This window comes from Labeo rohita, chromosome 5 (genome assembly GCF_022985175.1).
Source record: "Labeo rohita strain BAU-BD-2019 chromosome 5, IGBB_LRoh.1.0, whole genome shotgun sequence".
Lineage (NCBI taxonomy): Eukaryota > Metazoa > Chordata > Actinopteri > Cypriniformes > Cyprinidae > Labeo > Labeo rohita.
Window position 1 is genome coordinate 12,044,796 of NC_066873.1, and position 19,485 is coordinate 12,064,280.

General features: G+C 35.8%; 1 protein-coding gene across 2 annotated transcripts; it reads left to right on the top strand.

Moving 5' to 3' along the window:
• Positions 1-78: 78 nt before the first annotated feature.
• sympk (symplekin) lies at positions 79-18,418 on the top strand. Of its 2 annotated transcripts, XM_051110798.1 has the most exons (28): positions 81-242; positions 1,663-1,795; positions 1,991-2,091; positions 2,184-2,249; positions 2,343-2,396; positions 2,502-2,575; positions 3,928-4,054; positions 4,152-4,401; positions 5,136-5,306; positions 5,393-5,632; positions 5,727-5,878; positions 8,515-8,665; positions 8,795-9,020; positions 9,173-9,323; positions 9,409-9,644; positions 10,176-10,257; positions 10,416-10,529; positions 10,611-10,758; positions 11,339-11,499; positions 12,699-12,807; positions 12,915-13,015; positions 13,629-13,719; positions 13,909-14,010; positions 15,502-15,689; positions 15,812-15,988; positions 17,257-17,367; positions 17,735-17,935; positions 18,027-18,418. In XM_051110798.1, the coding sequence occupies exons 2-28, from the start codon at positions 1,780-1,782 to the stop codon at positions 18,192-18,194; spliced, it is 3,768 nt and encodes a 1,255-aa protein (XP_050966755.1). In that variant the 5' UTR covers positions 81-242; positions 1,663-1,779; the 3' UTR covers positions 18,195-18,418. The 2 variants fall into 2 exon arrangements, with proteins under 2 accessions (XP_050966756.1, XP_050966755.1); XM_051110799.1 differs by lacking the exon at positions 1,663-1,795 and having other exon boundaries at positions 79-242.
• The last annotated feature ends 1,067 nt before the right edge of the window (positions 18,419-19,485 follow it).

A 19,485-nucleotide genomic window follows, 5' to 3' on the forward strand; every position in this document is an offset into this window, starting at 1 on the left:
TTATTTCCAGTCAAATTATTACCGGTATGTTCATGAAGAAAAAAAAACAAAACAAAAAAAACTCGATATCCCATGAACCTCGCGTTTACGCTTAACACCGGAAGTAGATTGTGCTCCTCTTAGCATGGCGCAAATGAGTACTTTGCAAAAGTAACTGCTAGTACTGGTGAATTTGTATCAAAATGAATTATATGGATATTTAATTCCCACGTGAGAAGTTATCACCAGAAAGGCTGAGTAAGGTAAAATACGTTTTGTGCTTTCTAACTGTTTTGATCTTTAAATGCTCGCTTATTAGCGTCAATGCTAACTGACAGGTTTGTATTAATATTAATCTTTATTTCCCCACATTTTATAGAATGTAAAAGGATTTTTTTTAATTGAGTTAAGTGTGATACTTATAATTTACTAAAGTTGCTATTTTAGGATAGCCAGAAAACCTGTTTTATAATACTAACTAATCTAGCTACTGTTAGCCCAATTATGTGAGAAATTAACGAGCTACTATTTCAGTATGTAGTCCTAAAAATTATTTTAGCACTTTTATCTGCATTATGGACAGTGTTGCTCACTTTTACAGTATTTACCGGAGTAAATTTTCGTTTTTGAAACTCGGGTCTACTCATTCATTCATTCATTCAATCAGAAACTGAAATTTTGTTTTCATATTGATTGAACATGTTTCTTGACACAAACACACATTTCAAAACATACATCCGTTGTGAATTTTAGCTAATGTCAAAATTTAAATTGACTTTTAATTGAGTAATTTTTATCAGCAAGTTATGCATGAGAAAACGCCACAGTTTGCCTTTGGAGATGCTGAATAATGTAGAGCAAGTGTACTGTCTAATGTGTACGTGTCTGATTACAATACTTTACCTCATTAAATCGGACAAGAATCCATAAGGCTGTAATATCTGTTTAATCTGTAATCAGATGTGATCAAAAAAGTCTCAGCAATAATATATTTTCTGTCAGTTTGCAACAGAACATAATGGTCCTAATGTTTAAGTCATATTTAAGATATTAAGTACATGCTGTATTATAATATTATAATATGCTGTAATAATCCTAGTTGTTGTTTATTTCTGTAATGTAGTGAGCATCTTGCAGAATTATTATATTTGCCTAAATAACCATATGGCTGAACTGACAGTTGACCTTTGTAAATTAGGGTAAACTTATTGGCATTCTCATTCTCTAAACATTTTATTGAATAGATATCACTATACCACCGGTTTATTAATAAACAATATTGCTGTAGTACTTTGAGACAATTGTTTTGTATTCCAAGTTTTCGGTAATGTTTATGCAAGTGAGGCATTATTTAATTAATTCTACACTATTTTGCATATTTCCAAAACTTTAATCTGAACTTTAGAGTTAAAGGTTTTTAAAGAGGGGTTTTAGATATCTCTTTTTTATCACTCTAAAAATCCTGTAATAAAATGTTATGTGAATTAGGCAAATTGTGTTATGTATGAACAAACCCCTCTGTTAAAACCTGCAGAATAAAATAGGAAGGTTTGATGTATGGAAGTGCTACTGAAATGGAGATGTCTGGCTCATTTTGAATGTAATTGAAATCTACAGACACAAGTAGATAAGGTGTAGTAAAATAACACTTAAAATATATTTTGGATGTTTTGTTTCCACTAGTCTGAAATAAGACATGTTATGGGAGCATAATCTCAAAAATGATCAGTGCTGGGAAAAAAACAATGGTTGCCTTTAATGTATTGCCTTTAATGTATTGCCTTCGGGTTTAAGAAAATCATGGACAGAGGTAAAGGTAAGTACATGAAAAGTGCATTGAGCTGTGAGAAGATATTACTTTAAATGACTGGTATACTGGTATTCTGTAAAGTGAAATCACTATCAAGAAAAAACCCACATGTTAATATGGAAATGTGCTTACCTTGAAATTGTGCTCAATTTTCAATCTTTGTGAACCGTCTATGAAGACCTGTGATGCTCTTTTCTTTAGAATTTATCGTGATGGCGTCAGGCATGGGAGAACAAGCACATGGCAGCGTGGCCTACAGCAATGAGAGCGACACAACCTTTGACATGACCACCAGCGAGAAGGTAATACACCGGGACATCATTACTAATAAGTAACTGCGCTAGTTATTGCTGTGACATTTGCCAGTTTGACGTTGATTGCATTTCTCCATCAGGTGGTGGAATTGCTAAATCAGGCAGCCCTCATTTCTACAGAGGAAAAGCTTATTGTTCTCAAACAGGTTTGAAATGCTTTTCATATTGTCTTAAAGATGAAAAAAAAATGCTTAGTTTTCATGATTATGTTGTTCTGTTCTCTATCTTTTTATTATTAGGTGCAGGAGTTGATTATCAACAAGGACCCTTCATTGCTCGATAATTTTCTGGATGTGAGTGCAATCTGTACTTCAGATTCTGTATCTTCACCAGCTTGTGTATGCAGGTAGATTAGCCAACACAGACATTAAATTTACACTTTCATCTATTCTCAACAGGAAATCATCGCATTTCAGACTGATAAGTCAATTGAGGTGCGAAAGTTTGTCATCGGATTCATTGAGGAGGCATGGTGAGTACTGGTTAACCTTAGATACAAGTCAGTTCATCTCAATTGCTCCAAAACTTGTAAAATTGGTTAGAATCACAAACTCAAAATTGTTACATCAGAATGCTATCATAGTTGACTTACACTGCTGTTCAAAAGCTTGGAATCAGTAAGATTTTTAATGTTTTTAGAGAAGTTTCTTATGCTCATCAAGGCTGCATTTATTTGATAAAAAATACAGAAAAAATGTAATATTGTGAAATATCATTACAATGTAAAATAAAGTTTTTTCTATTTTAATATACATTAAAATCTAATTTATTCCTGTGATCAAAGATGAATTTTCTGCATCATTACTCCAGTCTTCAGTGTCACATGATCCGTCCGAATCATTTTTAATATGCTGATTTATTATCAGTGTTGAAACAGTTTCAATATATTTTTTGGAGCCGGTGATATTTTTTTCAGGATTCTTTGATAAATAAAAAGCTAAAAAGAACAGCATTTATTAAAAAAAATGTCTTGAACAGTATTGTATATTGTATGTTTGTGGTCAGTAAATTTTTATTCTTTCTTTTTTCTTTTTTTTCTTAAAGAAATTAATACTTTTATTCGGCAAGGATGTGTTAAATATCAAAAAGTGATAGTGAAGACTTATATTGTTAGAAAAGATTTCTATTTTGAATAAATGCTGTTCAAACTTTTTATTCATCAAATAATCCTGAAAAAAGAATCACAGGTTCCAAATAAATATTTGCCATCACAACTGTTTCCAGCATTGATAATAAATCAGCATATGGGAATGATTTCTGAAGGATCATGTGACACTTAAGACTGGAATAACAGCTGATGAAAATTCAGCTTTGCATTACAGGAATAAATTATATTTTTATAAAGTATATTAAAATAGAAACCATTATTTTATATTGTAATAACATTTCACAATATTACTTTTTTTTTTTTTTTTTCTCCTGTATTTTTGATTAAATAAATGCAGCCTTGATGAGCATAAGAGACGTCTTTAAAAACATTACAAGTCTTACTGGTTCCAAACATTTGAACTGCAATTTCAGCTTCCTGTCTGGTACTCCCATCAGAGAAAAAATGAAATGAAATTAGTTTTAAGCCAAGACACAAAGACAGTTGCTGTGTTTGAACAAAGTAAAACAAAAAGAAAAAAATGCTGGTTTTGCAATACAAAGCATAGAGATAATTATTCAAAACCAGACTAGGAAAATTAAAAATGGTCAAGTAATCTTCATCGGACCACTTGAGAGAGATTGACTCATACAGCACTTAATACAAATTTCTTTAAGTTCAATACTTCATATAGCTATCATGACCAGTCCCTAAAGAGTCTCTTCTTGTTCATTCAGTAAAAGAGACAATGAGCTTCTGCTGAGGCTGATTGCGAACCTGAACATGCTGATGAAAGATGAGAGTGTGAATGTGGTGAAGAAGGCCATTCTGACGCTCACACAGCTTTACAAAGTGGCTTTACAGGTATCATTTATTTTCACATATATATACAGTCTTAACTGTTTGCCTGGGATGATATTTTTAAGTGTTTGACTGTCATGTTCTGTATTTGTCCTGTTAGTGGCTGGTGCGCACTAAGAGTGTCTCAGACATACAGGAGGCATGCTGGGATATGATGACCCAGATGAAAGAGGATGTTCTTGCATTATTGGACTCAGATAACGATGGAGTTCGCACTCACGCCATCAAATTCACAGAGTCCCTCATCATCACTCTGTCACCACGAACGCCTGACTCTGACACACCCAAGAAACAAGAGGGAGATATCAGTCTGGACAAAATCCCCAGAGACCACACATATATTCGATATGGTAAGAGCAGAATCACGTTTTTGAACACATTTTCAATATGATTGTCAATTTAATTAAATAAATCAAAAGTTTTGACTAAATAAGTCAAAAGTTTACATACACCTTGCACAGTCTGCAAAATGTTAATTATTTGACCAAAATAAGAGGGATCATACAAAATGTTATTTTATTTACACCTGAATAAGATATTTCTGAATTAGATCTGTTCAGGACAAACAAAGGACTTATCAACAACTATCACTAAACAAAAAACACAGTTGTGGATCATTCAGAAAACAGCACAGTATTAAGAATCAAGTGTATGTAAAATTTTGAATGTGGCCATTTTTATAAATTAAACTATTATTTTATCTTGACTCTGGATATATGTAAACGCCTTTTATGTGAAATATCTTACTCAGGTCAGTGCTAAATAAAAAATAACATGCATTTTGTATGATCCCTCCTATTTTGGTAAAAAAAAATTAACATTTTGCAGATTCTGCAAGGTGTATGTAAACTTTTGACCTCAACTGTGTAATCACAAAAAATTTTGGCCAAATTGTGCATCCAAGCACATCAAACTTGCAGTCTTTTTTTCCCTGCAATCATTATTTTTATGAGAAAAATCACCCCAAAGTGTACTGCCCTAATGTCAAAACCTTTAAATGTTTTACAAAAACATGTTCATTCTTTATTTTTGCTTCCTTTTCTTCTCTCCCCATCTTCCTTCCTTCCTCCTGTCCTGCTTTAAGACACCTTATGTGAGGAGGGTAAGTCGGCTCTGGAGCAGCTATTAAAGTTCATGGTGCATCCTGCCATCTCCAGCATTAATCTCACCACTGCACTGGGATCACTGGCCACGCTGGCCAGACAGCGCCCCATGTTCATGTCTGAGGTGGTTCAGGCCTATGAGACGCTACATGGTGAGTTCCGTCCCCTCACATTATTCAAAGTTGATCACAAATCTACTGATTGCTTTTGTTCTTAATCTTTTTGCTGTGCTCCGCAGCTAACCTGCCCCCTACTTTGGCTAAGTCTCAAGTGAGCAGCGTGCGCAAGAACCTGAAGCTCCACCTGGTCTCGGTACTGAAGCACCCCAGTAGTGTGGACTTCCAGGGCCAGATTTCCACTCTGCTGCTGGACCTCGGCATGTCTCAGAGCGAGATCACCCGCTGCACGCCAGCCACCGTACAGCCCCGTAAGAGACTCCACCATGAGCCTTATGTTGAGGGCAAGAGGATCAAAATGGGTGAGTTGCTGTCTTAATGAGCTTGGTGGGTCAGTTGTTGGCACTGATTGATTAATTGAAAGAAACAGGAATAATGTCTTGTTTGTGCTTGCAGAGGCCCCCCTAGTGGAGGATGATGAGGATAAGGAGGAACCAGCTCCAGTCGTCACGCCAAAACCATCCTCCTCCGTTGGCACCCAATCAGCCATCGATCTCACAGCTGAGTTCCTTTTACCTCTGCTGAGCCCAGATAATGTGGCCAACCTGGTGCGTACTATGGCTAATTTAAGTAATAAATTGTTTTTATTATTATATTTAAAAAACCTAAATAAATTAATTTTGAACTCATTATAAAACATGAAGATGACAGTATTAATACAAATTAGGAGTACTGTAAATTTCAAAAATGAATATTTAATAATTATAGTATTGTATTTTACACTACAACTTACAAAAAGCATGTCTCGCATAGGGCTGTAGCGATACACTAATCTCACGATACGATACAATACACGATATTCAGCTCACGATACGATATATATCACAATATTTAGCCAACGATATGATTCGATATAATTCGATACGATTCTATATAATTCGATACGCTTACATCATTTTCTGATAGATTTAAAAGAGACAGAGTGATTTTGGTGACATCTTGTGAGTGTTTCGTTTACTTGGATTGAATTAATTGAAATAAACTCAAAAAACATCAGACAGCTTGCAAAATAAATGCTGGACAAAATTAATCAAAGATGTGTTGAGAAAATTAGTTCCATTTATTGAAACCGTGCAAACTGTAGCTTACAAGCTTACAAGCCGCTGCTGCTTTGGGTCCTCCGTAAGCATAAACTTGTCCAGGTGGTGACGTTTTAGGTGCGCTCGTAAATTTGTGGTATTGCCGGAATATTTAACGTTAGTGCCACATAGCTTACAAACCGCGATGCTTTTATCCAAGTCGTTGCTTTCCTTCTTTTTTTTAAAACCAAAGTGCTCCCACACATCTGCTTTTAAGCAGGCGGGTGGTGGATTTATATTCGCCGCCATTCTCTGAATATCCTTGCTCTGACTTGGTAAACAGGAAGAGGTAGACATCTGCGTCTGTGTAAAGTTAGTACGGGTAACTTGCTCTACAGCAACACTAGCGGCTGGCTGACCAAATCGCTCTTCCTGCAACGCGAACGGGGGTAAACAACACGGGGGTTTTGAATGGGACGTATGTATCGATACTCGCGGCTAAAAAATCGATACTTTCTTTGGAAAAAAAATATCGATTTATATCGCAGAATCGATAAAATCGTCCAGCCCTAGTCTCGCATTCATCACTTACAAACATTAAAAAGCCGCAAGCTTTATTTTGGTGGAAAACTGCAGGGAGATCTTTAAAGGGAGCCCCTGGTATAAAGACTTGTATGGCTTAATGTAACATAAATCATGTCTCTTACTGAAATATGTAGTAGAAAACCCATGAAAAATTTGTATTTAAACATTTTATGTGTTTGGACTATGGGGGCGCCATTATTTCAATGTTGTGAAATGGATGCACTCAGTGTGCTACTGCCACTGCCTGTTGCTATTTTTATGGCAGCACAATTCGTAAAATAAAATACTGATATGATGCCACATTGTGCGGCTTTTGGTTGGAATTTTCAGTTGAAGGGCAACAAGAGAAGCGGTGTACTTCACTGCTTTCCAAGAGATAAGAAGAGAAAAAAAGAATGGGAAGATACCTGTGGAAGAAAAAAACTTTCTAAAGACCCGCGTCTTTGTTCTCTCCACTTTGCCTTTGCCTTTAAGGCTTTTAGTCGACCACAGCTGAAACTCTAAAACAATGCTAAATACCATCCTGGCAGGATGTAAATTTGCCGATGCTTGATTTCACTTGATGTCTGGGGGTGTGTAGACACTCTGTGGGGAAAGATTGATGGTACGGCATTTGGTTGAAGCCTATGCTTATATCCATCTCCACCTGTAAGCTCTTTCAGTAGCTGTGGTCATATCAGTATTTTATTTTCCGAGTTGTGTTGCGGTAAAAATAACAACAGGTCACGTCAGTAGCTCACCTGGTGCCCATTCACCATTTCACGTCATTGAGGAAATGGTGCCACCCACAGTCCAAAATATGTATAAAACAATTTGGATTTTTTAAAATTGATTCTTAACACTGTGTTACCTGAATGATCCACAGCTATATTTTTTTTTAGTGATAGTTGTTGAGTCCCTTGTTTCGATGCATTAAGAGTCGGGGGTGAAAACTTTTTGAATTTAAAGATCAGGGTAAATTTAACTTACTTTGTCTTCTGGGGAACATATAAGTATCTTATGTAGCCTCTGAAGGGCAGTACTAAATTAAAAAAATATATTTAGGCAAAATAAGAAAAATGTGCACATCTCCATTCCACATTGTTATTCATTTTGGAGCATCAGTGAGTGTTTGAACCTTCTGTAATAGTTGCATATGAGTCCCTCAGTTGTCCTCAGTGTGAAAAGATGGATCTCAAAATCATACAGTCATAAGAGGGTTTAAATACACAAAAATGCTGAAAAAGCAGAATTTGTGGGACCTGAAGAATTTTTCTGAAGAACAGCAGGCAGTTTAACTGTTCAGGACAAACAAGGGACTCATTAACAACTATCACTAAACAAAAAAACACAGCTGTGGATCATTCAGGTAACAACAACAACAACAACAACATTGTTTTGTCTTGTGGACTATATGTAAACGTCTTTTATGTAAAATAACTTATTTAGGTCAGTACTAAATAAAAAATAACATGCGTTATGTATGATCCCTTTTATTTTTGTAAAATAAGTAATATTTTGCAGATTCTGCAAGGTGTATGTAAACTTTTGATTTCAGCTGTATCTGTGTTAACTTCATTTTCTGTTTTGTTTCAATGCAGGTTCTCATCAGTATGGTTTACCTGCCTGAAGTGATGCCGGCCTCTTTCCAAGCCACATACACACCTGTAGAATCGGCCGGCACTGATGCCCAGATCAAACATTTAGCCAGGCTGATGGCCACACAGATGACTGCAGCTGGACTGGGACCAGGTGAGGTGATCGTTCTTTAAAAGCAAGGAGAGATAACCTCCTTTAGTCAGCTGAAAAGACGGTGAGAGGGTTTGTGTGTAGCACAGCTTTACATGTTGGACGTTATATCCTCTTTCTCCTCTTTGACAGGGCTGGAGCTGTGTAAGGCTCGAGATGAAGAGGTGAAGGAGGAAGATGGCGGAGCGGGTGAATCCAGCTCCAAAGACCCTCTCATCATCCGCAAACTGTCTGCAGTGTCCCTGGGTCAAGCCATCTCAGTGGTAGGGGCACCAGCGGCCTACAAGAGCCCTGTCACTGAAGACGCACCTCAGATCAAGAAGCTTCCAGAGCCTATACTGCCCACTACACAGCCCAAGTAAGAGTACAACATACACACAAAGAGTTATAAATACAGAAATAAATATTAGCAACCCCTAATGGGTATTTGTGTTGTTTCTAGTTTTAATCATCTAGTTTGATTGATCTTTTTTTCTTTCTTTTTTTCCCCACCCATTAACCCTTTTTTAGAGCTCCTGGCACCAGTGGCAGAAAAAAAGTGTTCAAATTGGCTGACGTGGTGCAGCCGTTTTCAGAGGATCAGATTGCTAAACTCACCAACATGGCTATCAGGCGGATTCTCCAATCAGAAAAGGCCATTGCACAGAGTGGGATGTCCCACGTAAGTCTGCTTTTCGGTGCTTGCCACCTCAGGTACCATATCCGTTCTACTAAGTCCACATCTCTGTCTTTTTATCTTTTCCTAGGTCCGTGTGAAGCTGCTTGCACGGTTGGTGACCCAGTTTGAGGGCGGGAAGAAAAATGACTTGCTGCATTTTATTTTGGAGGATATGCGGGGCAGAAGTGAGCTGGCCTTTTCTCTGCTGTACCACGAGTACAATGAATACCTGAGTCAGGAGCCCTCCGGCTCTCTGGACAGTTATGAGCACTGTCTGTTCACACTGTTGTCCGGCCTGCAGGAGAAACCTGAGCAGAGAGATGGGTGAGAATCATCTCATAACACTACAGATGGCACATTCATGATGCATGATACAATCTCTGAACCTTTTTGTCACCTGAATCCTTTAATCGCTGATTATATATGACCCTGGACCACAAAAACCAGTCATAAGGGTCAGTTTTTTTAAATTTAGAATTATTCATCATCTGAATAAATAAGCTTTCAATTGATGTACGGTTTGTTAGGATAGGACAATATTTGGCTGAGATACAACTGTTTGAAAATCTGGAATCTGAGGGTGCAAAAAAATCTAAATATTGAGAAAATCATCTTTAAAGTTGTCTTAGCAATGGATATTACTAATCAAAAATTAAGTTTTGATATTTATGGTACTTTACAAAATATCTTCATGGAACATGATCTTTTACTTAATATCCTAATGATTTTGGAAATGAAAAATCAATCATTTTGACCCATACAATGTATTTTTGGCTATTGCTACAAATATACCTGTGCTACTTATGAATGGTTTTGTGGTTCAGGCTCACGTATTTCATATTTAATTTATCACAGGCTTTTTACAAAGCTTGTGTTGGAGGCTCCGGTCATTACAGATTCTGCGCTGGAGGTGATTCAACGCTACTGTGAGGACGAGGTCAGCCACACTACCATACTTAACCCCATTATAAGTTTCTGATGCCATCGTTCATAGTTTTTTTTTCTTATCAACAAATGGCGTGTCATCATCTGAATGTACATTTACATATTTAATCATCTTGTAAGAAACTCTAATGTTCCTTATTTGTCTTTCAGTCACGTGTTTACCTGGGGATGTCCACATTAAAGGAGCTCATTCTCAAACGCCCCTCCAGACAGTACCAGTACCTCAATGTCCTTCTCAACCTCAGCTCTCATGAAAAAGAAAAGGTTAACCTCTAATCATCTGTCATTCATTGTTTCATGAATTCATTTTATAGTAGTATAATAACAATCCCCACTGATGTTCAGGTGCGGTCCACTGCTCTCAGCTTCATCAAGCGCATGTATGAGAAGGAACATTTGAAAGACTGTATTGAGAAGTTCGCTCTCACCTACATGCAGTTTCTGGTCCATCCAAACCCACCTTCTCTTCTGTTTGGAGCAGGAGAGGATACAGGTTCAAAGACTTTTCCTAGTCTTCAGATCTATCCCAGTTTTTTTTATATAATTAAGTAGGTTCATGGCCTAGGTGCTCATACTTGTGTATTAAAGGAGAAGTTCACTTCCAGAACAAAACTTTACAGGTAATTTACTCACCCCCTTGTCATCCAAGATGGTCATGTCTTTCTTTCTTCAGTCAGAAATTGTTTTTTTGAGGAAAACATTTCAGGACTTCTCTCCATATAGTGGACATCAATAGTGCCTGTGAGTTTGAACTTGCAAAATGCAGCTTCAAAGGGATCTAAACGATCCCAGCTGAGGAAGAAGGGTCTTATTTAGCAAAACAAACTTGCGGGCACCATAGAAGTCTACTATATGGAGAAAAATCCTGAAATGTTTTCCTCAAAAAACATAATTTTTTTGTGATTGAAGAAAGAAAGACTTGGATGACATAATTTACGTTATCTGTAAATTTGTGTTCTGAAAGTGAACTACTTCTTTAAATTACCTTCATATAGAAAGAAATTTAATTGTTACTATGATAAAGTAGTGTCAATAACTTGTGTCAGTAATGTTGACTTGTGTTGTGTCTTCAGAGGTGGCGGCTCCCTGGACAGAGGAGACGGTGCGCCAGTGCCTTTACCTCTATCTCTCCCTCCTGCCCCTCAACCATCGTCTGGTGCACGAGCTGGCTGCTGTCTACACCGAGGCCATCGCCGACATCAAACGCAGTGTGCTCAGGGTCATCGAACAGCCTGTAAGACCTTCTCATCCAAAATTTGATGAGAGGATTTTATATATATATATATATATTTTTTTTATATTTTATTTTTTAACTTTTCAGCTTTTCATCATGCTGACTTGAGGGGGGGGTTTTGTTTAAGAGTTTTATTTGTTGGTGCTTCATGTGCATTAAAATAGCATGTAAACTGAAATGAACTAAATCACATCATTTGCCTTGTTGCAAGTGGTTTTTAGGAAAGGTATCATTCTCATTTCTTGAGGGCATTGTGTTGGTTAAAATTTGTGGACACCCCTGGACAAAATTGGTCATTGTTTTTATTTAATTTTGAATGCATATGTGACCCAGGACAACAAAACCAGTCGTAAGTAGCACGGGTGTATTCGAAACAGTAGCCAACAATATGGGTCACAATTACAGATTTTTCTTTTATGCCAAAAATCATTTGGATATTAAATAAAGTTCATATTCCATGAAGATATTTTGTAAATTTCCTACCGTAAATATATCAAAACTTAATTTTTGATTAGTAATATGCATTACTAAGAACTTCATTTGGGCAACTTTAATGGCGATTTTCTCAATATTTACTTTTTTTTTTTTTTTTTTTTTTTTTTTTTTTTTTGCACCCTCAGGATCCAGATTTTCAAATAGTTTTATCTCGGCCAAACATTGTTCTGTCCTAACGAAGCATACATCAGTGGAAAGCTTAGTTATTCAGATGATGTATAAATCTCATTTTAAAAAAAAAAATGAGCTTATGACTGGTTTTGTGGTCCAGGGTCATATATATGTTAAAAGTTTTTAGCAGCATTTTAGGAGTGCACTACATTGTTATTTTAGTAGTATTTTTTATACTATTGTATTAGTTATTAATATTTTGATTTTTATTTATTTTTAACTAAATGCTATATTTATTATTGCATTTAGAATTTTCATTTTAGTTTTATATGCTTCCTTCATTATTAAGCTATATTTATTTCATTTGTTTTTTTTTCTCTATTTGAATTTGAATTCAATTTCAGCTTTTTTCCATTAAATAAAATCATTTTTTAAAGTTTTAATTTTAGTTAATAACATCACTGTACACTAGCATAAAACTGGTTTTACAGCTTACAGATGTGGACTAAAATAGAAGAGACTCTAATTAGGATTGCATTTAAAAGTTTAAATTTTTTATCATTTTAATTAATTAATTATTTTTTTATATATAGATAAGAGGAATGGGAATGAGCTCTCCTGACCTGCTACTCTTGGTGGAGAACTGTCCTAAAGGAGCAGAGACGCTGGTCACTCGCTGTTTGCACATACTCACTGATAAAGGTGTGTGTGTGTGTGTGTGTGTATAAATGAGAGTAAGAGTGAATGTTTCTGTATTTGCACCTCTGTATAGTAAATGTTGCTCTTTGTGGATTGTTTTATGTTCACAGTGCCACCATCTCCTGAGCTGGTGGAGAGGGTGAGGGATCTTTATCATAAGCGAGTACCAGATGTTCGTTTCCTCATCCCAGTCATCAATGGCCTGGAGAAGGTTAGTCTCATCTCATCTGTCCTTCTTCAAGGTTTTCTTGCCTGTTTTCATTCTCAGTTTGCCCTAATTAAGAGCTGTTGTTAAACAAGTGAAGTGCCTTGCACATAATAAAAACAATAACACATGGCCTTAAATGGAGTTTTCAACAGTTCTGAACTAGGCTTGAAATTTGTAATGATTAACATATCTCACATTGGATCTCCAAATTAATATGGAAACAACATAAAAACAATATTTAATTTGCTTAATTACTTAATACTTAATTTTTCATTAAGTCCTGTAAGTAAGGGCCCGTTTCGCTGATGTCCCTCTATGAATTTTTTTTTTCACTTACTTGTTATAGAAGGTGTAATAATAACCAGTTAACATTACAGTAAAATTGAAAGCGAGGCATAAACTGCAAATTACTTGTTTTTTATATTTTGACTTGAATGAATTGCTGTGTTAATTATATGAATTATTTTTAACACACCCTAGATTTTTCCACATTATTTTTCCCAGCCCATGATTTAAAAATTGCACTGGCTTGATTAAGTGCAGTTAAAAGGCAAGTTTAAAATAGGAAGGGCTCTGGAGACTGCTTTTATAATGCTGTCTTGATTGTGTTGAACAGAATGAGGTGATCCAGGCTCTACCCAAACTCATCAAACTCAATCCCATCGTGGTGAAGGAGGTGTTCAACAGACTCCTGGGCACTCAACACAGTAATACCTCTTCATTTTCTTTTGCATGTGTGGTGCTAGTGCTAAGAAAAGTGGTTTTCATCTTATATTATGTATTATAGGTTTGGCAAAGGTTCTTTCCTTTCAATATTATCATGTATCATTTAAATGTTATGCTTTGCTCTAGATTAGTAGAATTCTAGTGAACTTAAGGGTTTGTCTGTTCTGTAGGTGAGGGCAGTTCCTCCATGTCTCCACTCACTCCTGGAGAGCTCCTCATCGCCCTACACAACATTGACTCCTCCAAGTGTGACATGAAGTCAATCATTAAAGGTATCATCTCACATTCATTTGAATCCATGCACATAAATCCATCCTTTTGCATCTTTTTCTTTCAGGAAAATTAGTTGAAGGGTTAGTTCACTTCTAGATAATGTACTTACCCCCATGTCATCCAAGATGTTCATGTTTTTATTTCTTCAGTCGAAAAGAAATTAAGGTTTTTGAGGAAAACATTCAAGGATTTTTCTCCATATAGTGGACTTAAATGGTGGCCAACAGGTTGAAAGTCCAAATTGCACTTTCATTGCAGCGGCAAAGGGCTCTACACGATTCCAGCTGAGGTTTGCTTTTCTAACAAAACAATTAGTCATTTTCTAAAAAAAAAACAAACAAACAAAATGTAAAATTATATACTTTTTAACCTTAAATTATATTACTTTTTAATTAGCGTGTAGCAAATCAACTCGCTGTCGTGAATAATTAGCAGAAGCGTCTTCTCATAGGATAAAAACATGCAGCCTCATGAATAATTATGAGACACCAACGTGTCATCGAAGTACTATAGTCTGTTGCCACGTCACAAACTGTGACGTCAACACAATGTAGATTTTAAACCCGGAAGATGAAAATAGCGCAAAAAAGCTCAAAATTCCTACAACGATTCTGAAGTTGTATGAGAAAATAAGATTTTTCGCCATTTTCTACTGGAGCCTGAGTACACAGACGATGAACTTAGACGTGAAAATGAACGAAATTTTTCGAGTCATTTCATTCATTTTAGCAAAATATAATACAAATTTTACGTGTTACCTCCCTAACACATCTACTTCTTATACAAATGTTGATCACATTACAAACAAGACAAAACTGTAATCCTATAAGAAACAGAAAAGATTAATTCATTGTTTACCTGGGTCTTTAGTCTTTTAGCTCACCTTACCTCTTATCTGACAAGATTTCGGGTTTGAGTCGTTCGTTCATCACGGGACAGCCCCATAAGATGAATGAACGACTCGAAAAACCGAAGACTCGAAACAGGTGAACTAATTCCAGTACAGAACCTAATAGGATGTTGTGCATGTGCGACTGAACGAATCACTCCCTGAGACGCCTCGTTCTTCCCGAGTCACATTAAAGATCCATTCAAAATGAACAAATCAATCAAGAACGCACATCCCAGAGCCTGTGCTACATGAGCTTTTGTGCTTTAAAAAGTATAAAAAATTTATTTTTCAAAAAAAAATGACCGATCGCTTCGCTAGATAAGACCCTTCTTCCTCGGCTGGGATCGTTTAGAGCCTTTTGAAGCTGCATTTAAACTACATTTTGGAAATTCAAAATCGGAGGCACAACTGAAGTCCATTATATGAAGAAAAATGCTGAAATGTTTTCCTAAAAAAACAATTTTTTTTATGACTGAAGACGGAAAGACATGAACATCTTGGATGACAAGGGGGTGAGTATATTATTTGTAAATTGTTGTTCTGGAAGTGGAGTTCTCTTTTAATGTTTTTCCCACTTTCCATGTTGTTCTCTTTGTAGCCACTAACCTGTGTTTTGGGGAGAAGAATGTGTACACGTCTGAGGTGCTGGCTGTGGTGATGCAGCAGTTGATGGAGCAGACCCCTCTTCCCATATTGCTGATGCGTACGGTCATCCAGTCTCTCACTATGTATCCTCGCCTTGCTGGTTTCGTCATGAACATCTTAGCCCGGCTCATTCTCAAACAGGTCAATGCACTGAACCCTTTATGGTCATTATTGCCGCAGTTCTCGTACATAATCTCATCGTACTCATCTCGCATTTATAATCATTTGCTAATTTACTGATGGGCTGTTGATTGATTGTACAGGTGTGGAAGTATCCTAAAGTGTGGGAGGGCTTTGTAAAGTGCTGTCAGCGCACCAAACCCCAGTCCTACAATGTTCTCCTCCAGCTGCCTCCACCACAACTGGCTAGTGTGTTTGAGCGCTGCCCGGAGATGAGGGAGCCCCTTCTACAGCACGTTCACTCCTTCACCCCTCACCAGGTGCGTATCACAAGGAGTCTTTAGTTTTATCAGATCTACCCCATTTATGATGTCATTTATGGCCATACTCAGAAAAAAAAAAAAAACGTTTTTTGAGACTTGAGAGTCCAACTCTTTAGCAGTGTAAATAAATCAGAAAGCATGAAATAGTATTAGACAGCCAAATTAATTAAACTATTAAAAACAGCTTGAATTCATTAAAATGAAGCTGAAATAAAATCTAAATATTAAAGAAAATGAGAAATGTTAATAAAATAATTAGAAATATTAAAATTACAAACAATTAACTGAAATAAAGTTAAATAAAAATCTATAAAAAAATAATAAAAATGCCAAAAGCACATGACTAAAAAGTCAACTAAAATTAAATTAAAAACTGAAAAAAGCTGATTCAAACGATTGATATGTATTAATATAATAACATGTAATATCCATTTAGAAATGTTAATGTTAACAAAAACATAAAGTGACTAAAACTTTAACTAAAATTAAGTTGAAAAAAAATATTAATGTTTATTTATAAATTATATTTTTCCCAGAATTGCGTGATAAACTCACAATTCTGAGAACATCAGACGACTTTCTCCTCAAAGTTGGACTTTATAATTCAGTTGTGAGTTTATATCTCACAATTCTGACTTAATTTCTCACAATTGTGAGTTTATATCATGCAATTGAAAGTAAAAAATTTTGAATTGTGAGTTTTTCTCACAATTCTTTTTCTCACAATTGTGAATTTATCAGCAGTTCTAAAAAAATTTAACTATGTTTGTTTTCTCACAATTCTTATTTTATTTCTCACAATTGTAAATTGATATCATGCAATTGTAAACAAAACATTTTGAATTATGAGTTTTGCACACAATTCTTACTTTATTTCTGTGAATTCTGAATTTATATCACGCAATTCTTTAAAAAAAAAAGTAATGTTTTTATCTCAATTATTGCCGTGCAACTCTTTAAAAAAAAAAAAATTTGGATTGTGAGTTTACATCTTGCAATTCTGACTTTATAACTCACACTTGCATGTTTATATCTCTCAATTCTGAGAAAAAAAATCTGAATTGTGAGAATTAGCAATTGCCTTTTTTAAATTTTATTCAGTGGTGGAAATGAGTTTCCATATCAAACCATGCATATGAATAGTAGGAAAGTTTGTGTGTGAAGTGCTTTAGAGGAGAACATTTATTGAACCTGTGACCTGAGAACTTGTTATACATTTTCACAAATTATTTTGATTTAAGCGTGTTGTTTTATTGTTTCTGTAGCAAGCCCACATTCCAGCATCTATAATGGCCGTTCTGGAGGCCAACACCAGGAAGCCAGAACCAGAACCACAACCTGAACCTCATCATCCAGAAATAATAGAAGAGAGAGAGGTATGTTGCAATGGCACAGAAGTAGTGACAGATCTTTAACACATGGGGATTAAGAACACATGGAGCCCTGAGGCTACAGCAAACCCAAGGGCCCCCTTCATAGTTTTTATTTTTCACCTTAAACCTCCAACACACAGAGATACAAGGAGTATGCATGGTAAATATTCTAGGCAAAACATATTAATAGCATAAATTCATTTACACCAGATACATGAGGTCAAAGCAAACAGGTTTGCTTAAACTAAAACTCAGCCCAGATGTTTCCGCATAATTGTTTTGTTAATGAAGAACAGAAACACAGTTTAATGTTCATAACTTTGGAAAATCCATCAATAAAACGCTTCCTTGCCAACTTATGTTTATTAAGGTGCCAGTACCAAAGCATATATCAATGCCTGCACCAGTATCGCAACCAGAACCTCCAGCCCCGACACCCGTAGTGTTTGCTGAACCACTACCACAACAACAACAACAGATCCCAGCCAGGAGGGAAGAAGTAGAAGAACCCATGGAGCAGGAAGAGACAGACCATGCTGCTCTGGAGATCACGTCTGAAGCTGCAGCGCAGGTAAAACATTTTTATCATCATCATTCATGGCACCTAAGCAGACAAATACAGGAGTGAATAGCACTGGCTGACCAATGACTTTAACCTTCAGCAGATGGAGGTGTCCGAGGAACCATCACAGTCCAACTCAGAAACCAATTCAGAAAAGACAGACGAACCCATGGAAGAGTCAGCTGCGATGCCTGTGGATGTTGCTGACCAGCCCAAAGATGAGTCTGAGGATGTGGTTCAGGAAGCAGAAGAAAGCAGTGTGGACTGATACCGTGTGAAATAAGACTGAATGGATGCACTGACTTTAAAATGCCGTCTTTTTCTGTACTGCTTTGTTCAGTGTACTGTGTATCTGTAAGTTAGAAGTAAAAATGAAATGGAATATTTTGTTAATTTCTTTAGCGGTTATGAGTAGAGCTTAAAAAAATTGTTTTTGTATGTGCCACAAGGTTTTCATTTCTAGAATAAAATGCAATCTCCAACCAGTAAAAATGATTGGTTTCTGTAAGTCAGTGTCTTATGATTATGATAATTTGACCATGTGTTGGGAAAAGTAACTTTTAAAAGTAATGTATTATAATATTGTGTTACTCCATAAAAAAGTAACTAATTACGCTACTTGGTTACTTTTTATGGAAAGTCATATGTTACGTTACTTTTGAGTTACTTTTTAAATCTGGGCAGGGCTTGCTTATTTGTTTTTAATATAAAAAGTTCTATTTTCGTCAAATGCAAAAGCCCTTTCACACCAAAAGCCTAAGGCTGAAAAAGTCAATTGACGTCTGTACAGTAGAACAAAGAAGAGGACAGTTAAAAAAAAAAAAAAGAAGAATATAGTTTATCTGGAGTAAATTTAGCTTATTAGTATGGTTGGATAATTGGATCATCGAAGGTCAGCAGCAAAGACTCTGGTTAATAAAATGGGATTAAATACATTATATTATTTAAAATTTTATTATTGAATTTTATTTTTGTGAGTGAGATTAATTAATGCATGTTCACATTTATTCTAGAAACAAAGTGACATATTACACCCGAGGAGAGCTTTCAATCAGTAAATGGGGAAAAAACAGTAACTGGTGTTACTTATTTGAAAACGTATCTCAGATATGTGACCCTGGACAACAAAACCAGACTTAAGTAGCACGGATATATTTGTAAGAATAGCCAAAAATACATTGTATGGGTCAAAATGATAATTTTTTCTTTTATTATGCCAAAAATCATTAGGATATTAAGTAAAGATCATGTTCCAGGAAGATATTTAGTCAATTTCTTACTGTAAATATATCAAAATGTAATTTTGATTAGTAATATGCATTGCTAAGAACTTCTTTTAGACAACTTTAAAGGTGGTCTTCTCAAAATGTTGATTTTTTTTTTTTTTTTCCCAGATTTTCAAATAGTTGTATCTCGGTCAAATATTCTCCTATCCTAACAATAAAAACAAACAAACAAACAAAAACAAAACATTATGACTGGTTTTGTGGTCCAGGGACATACATTTTTTTGTAAATTTAAAAAGTAATGCATTACTCCGCTAAAAAAGGTAATCTGAT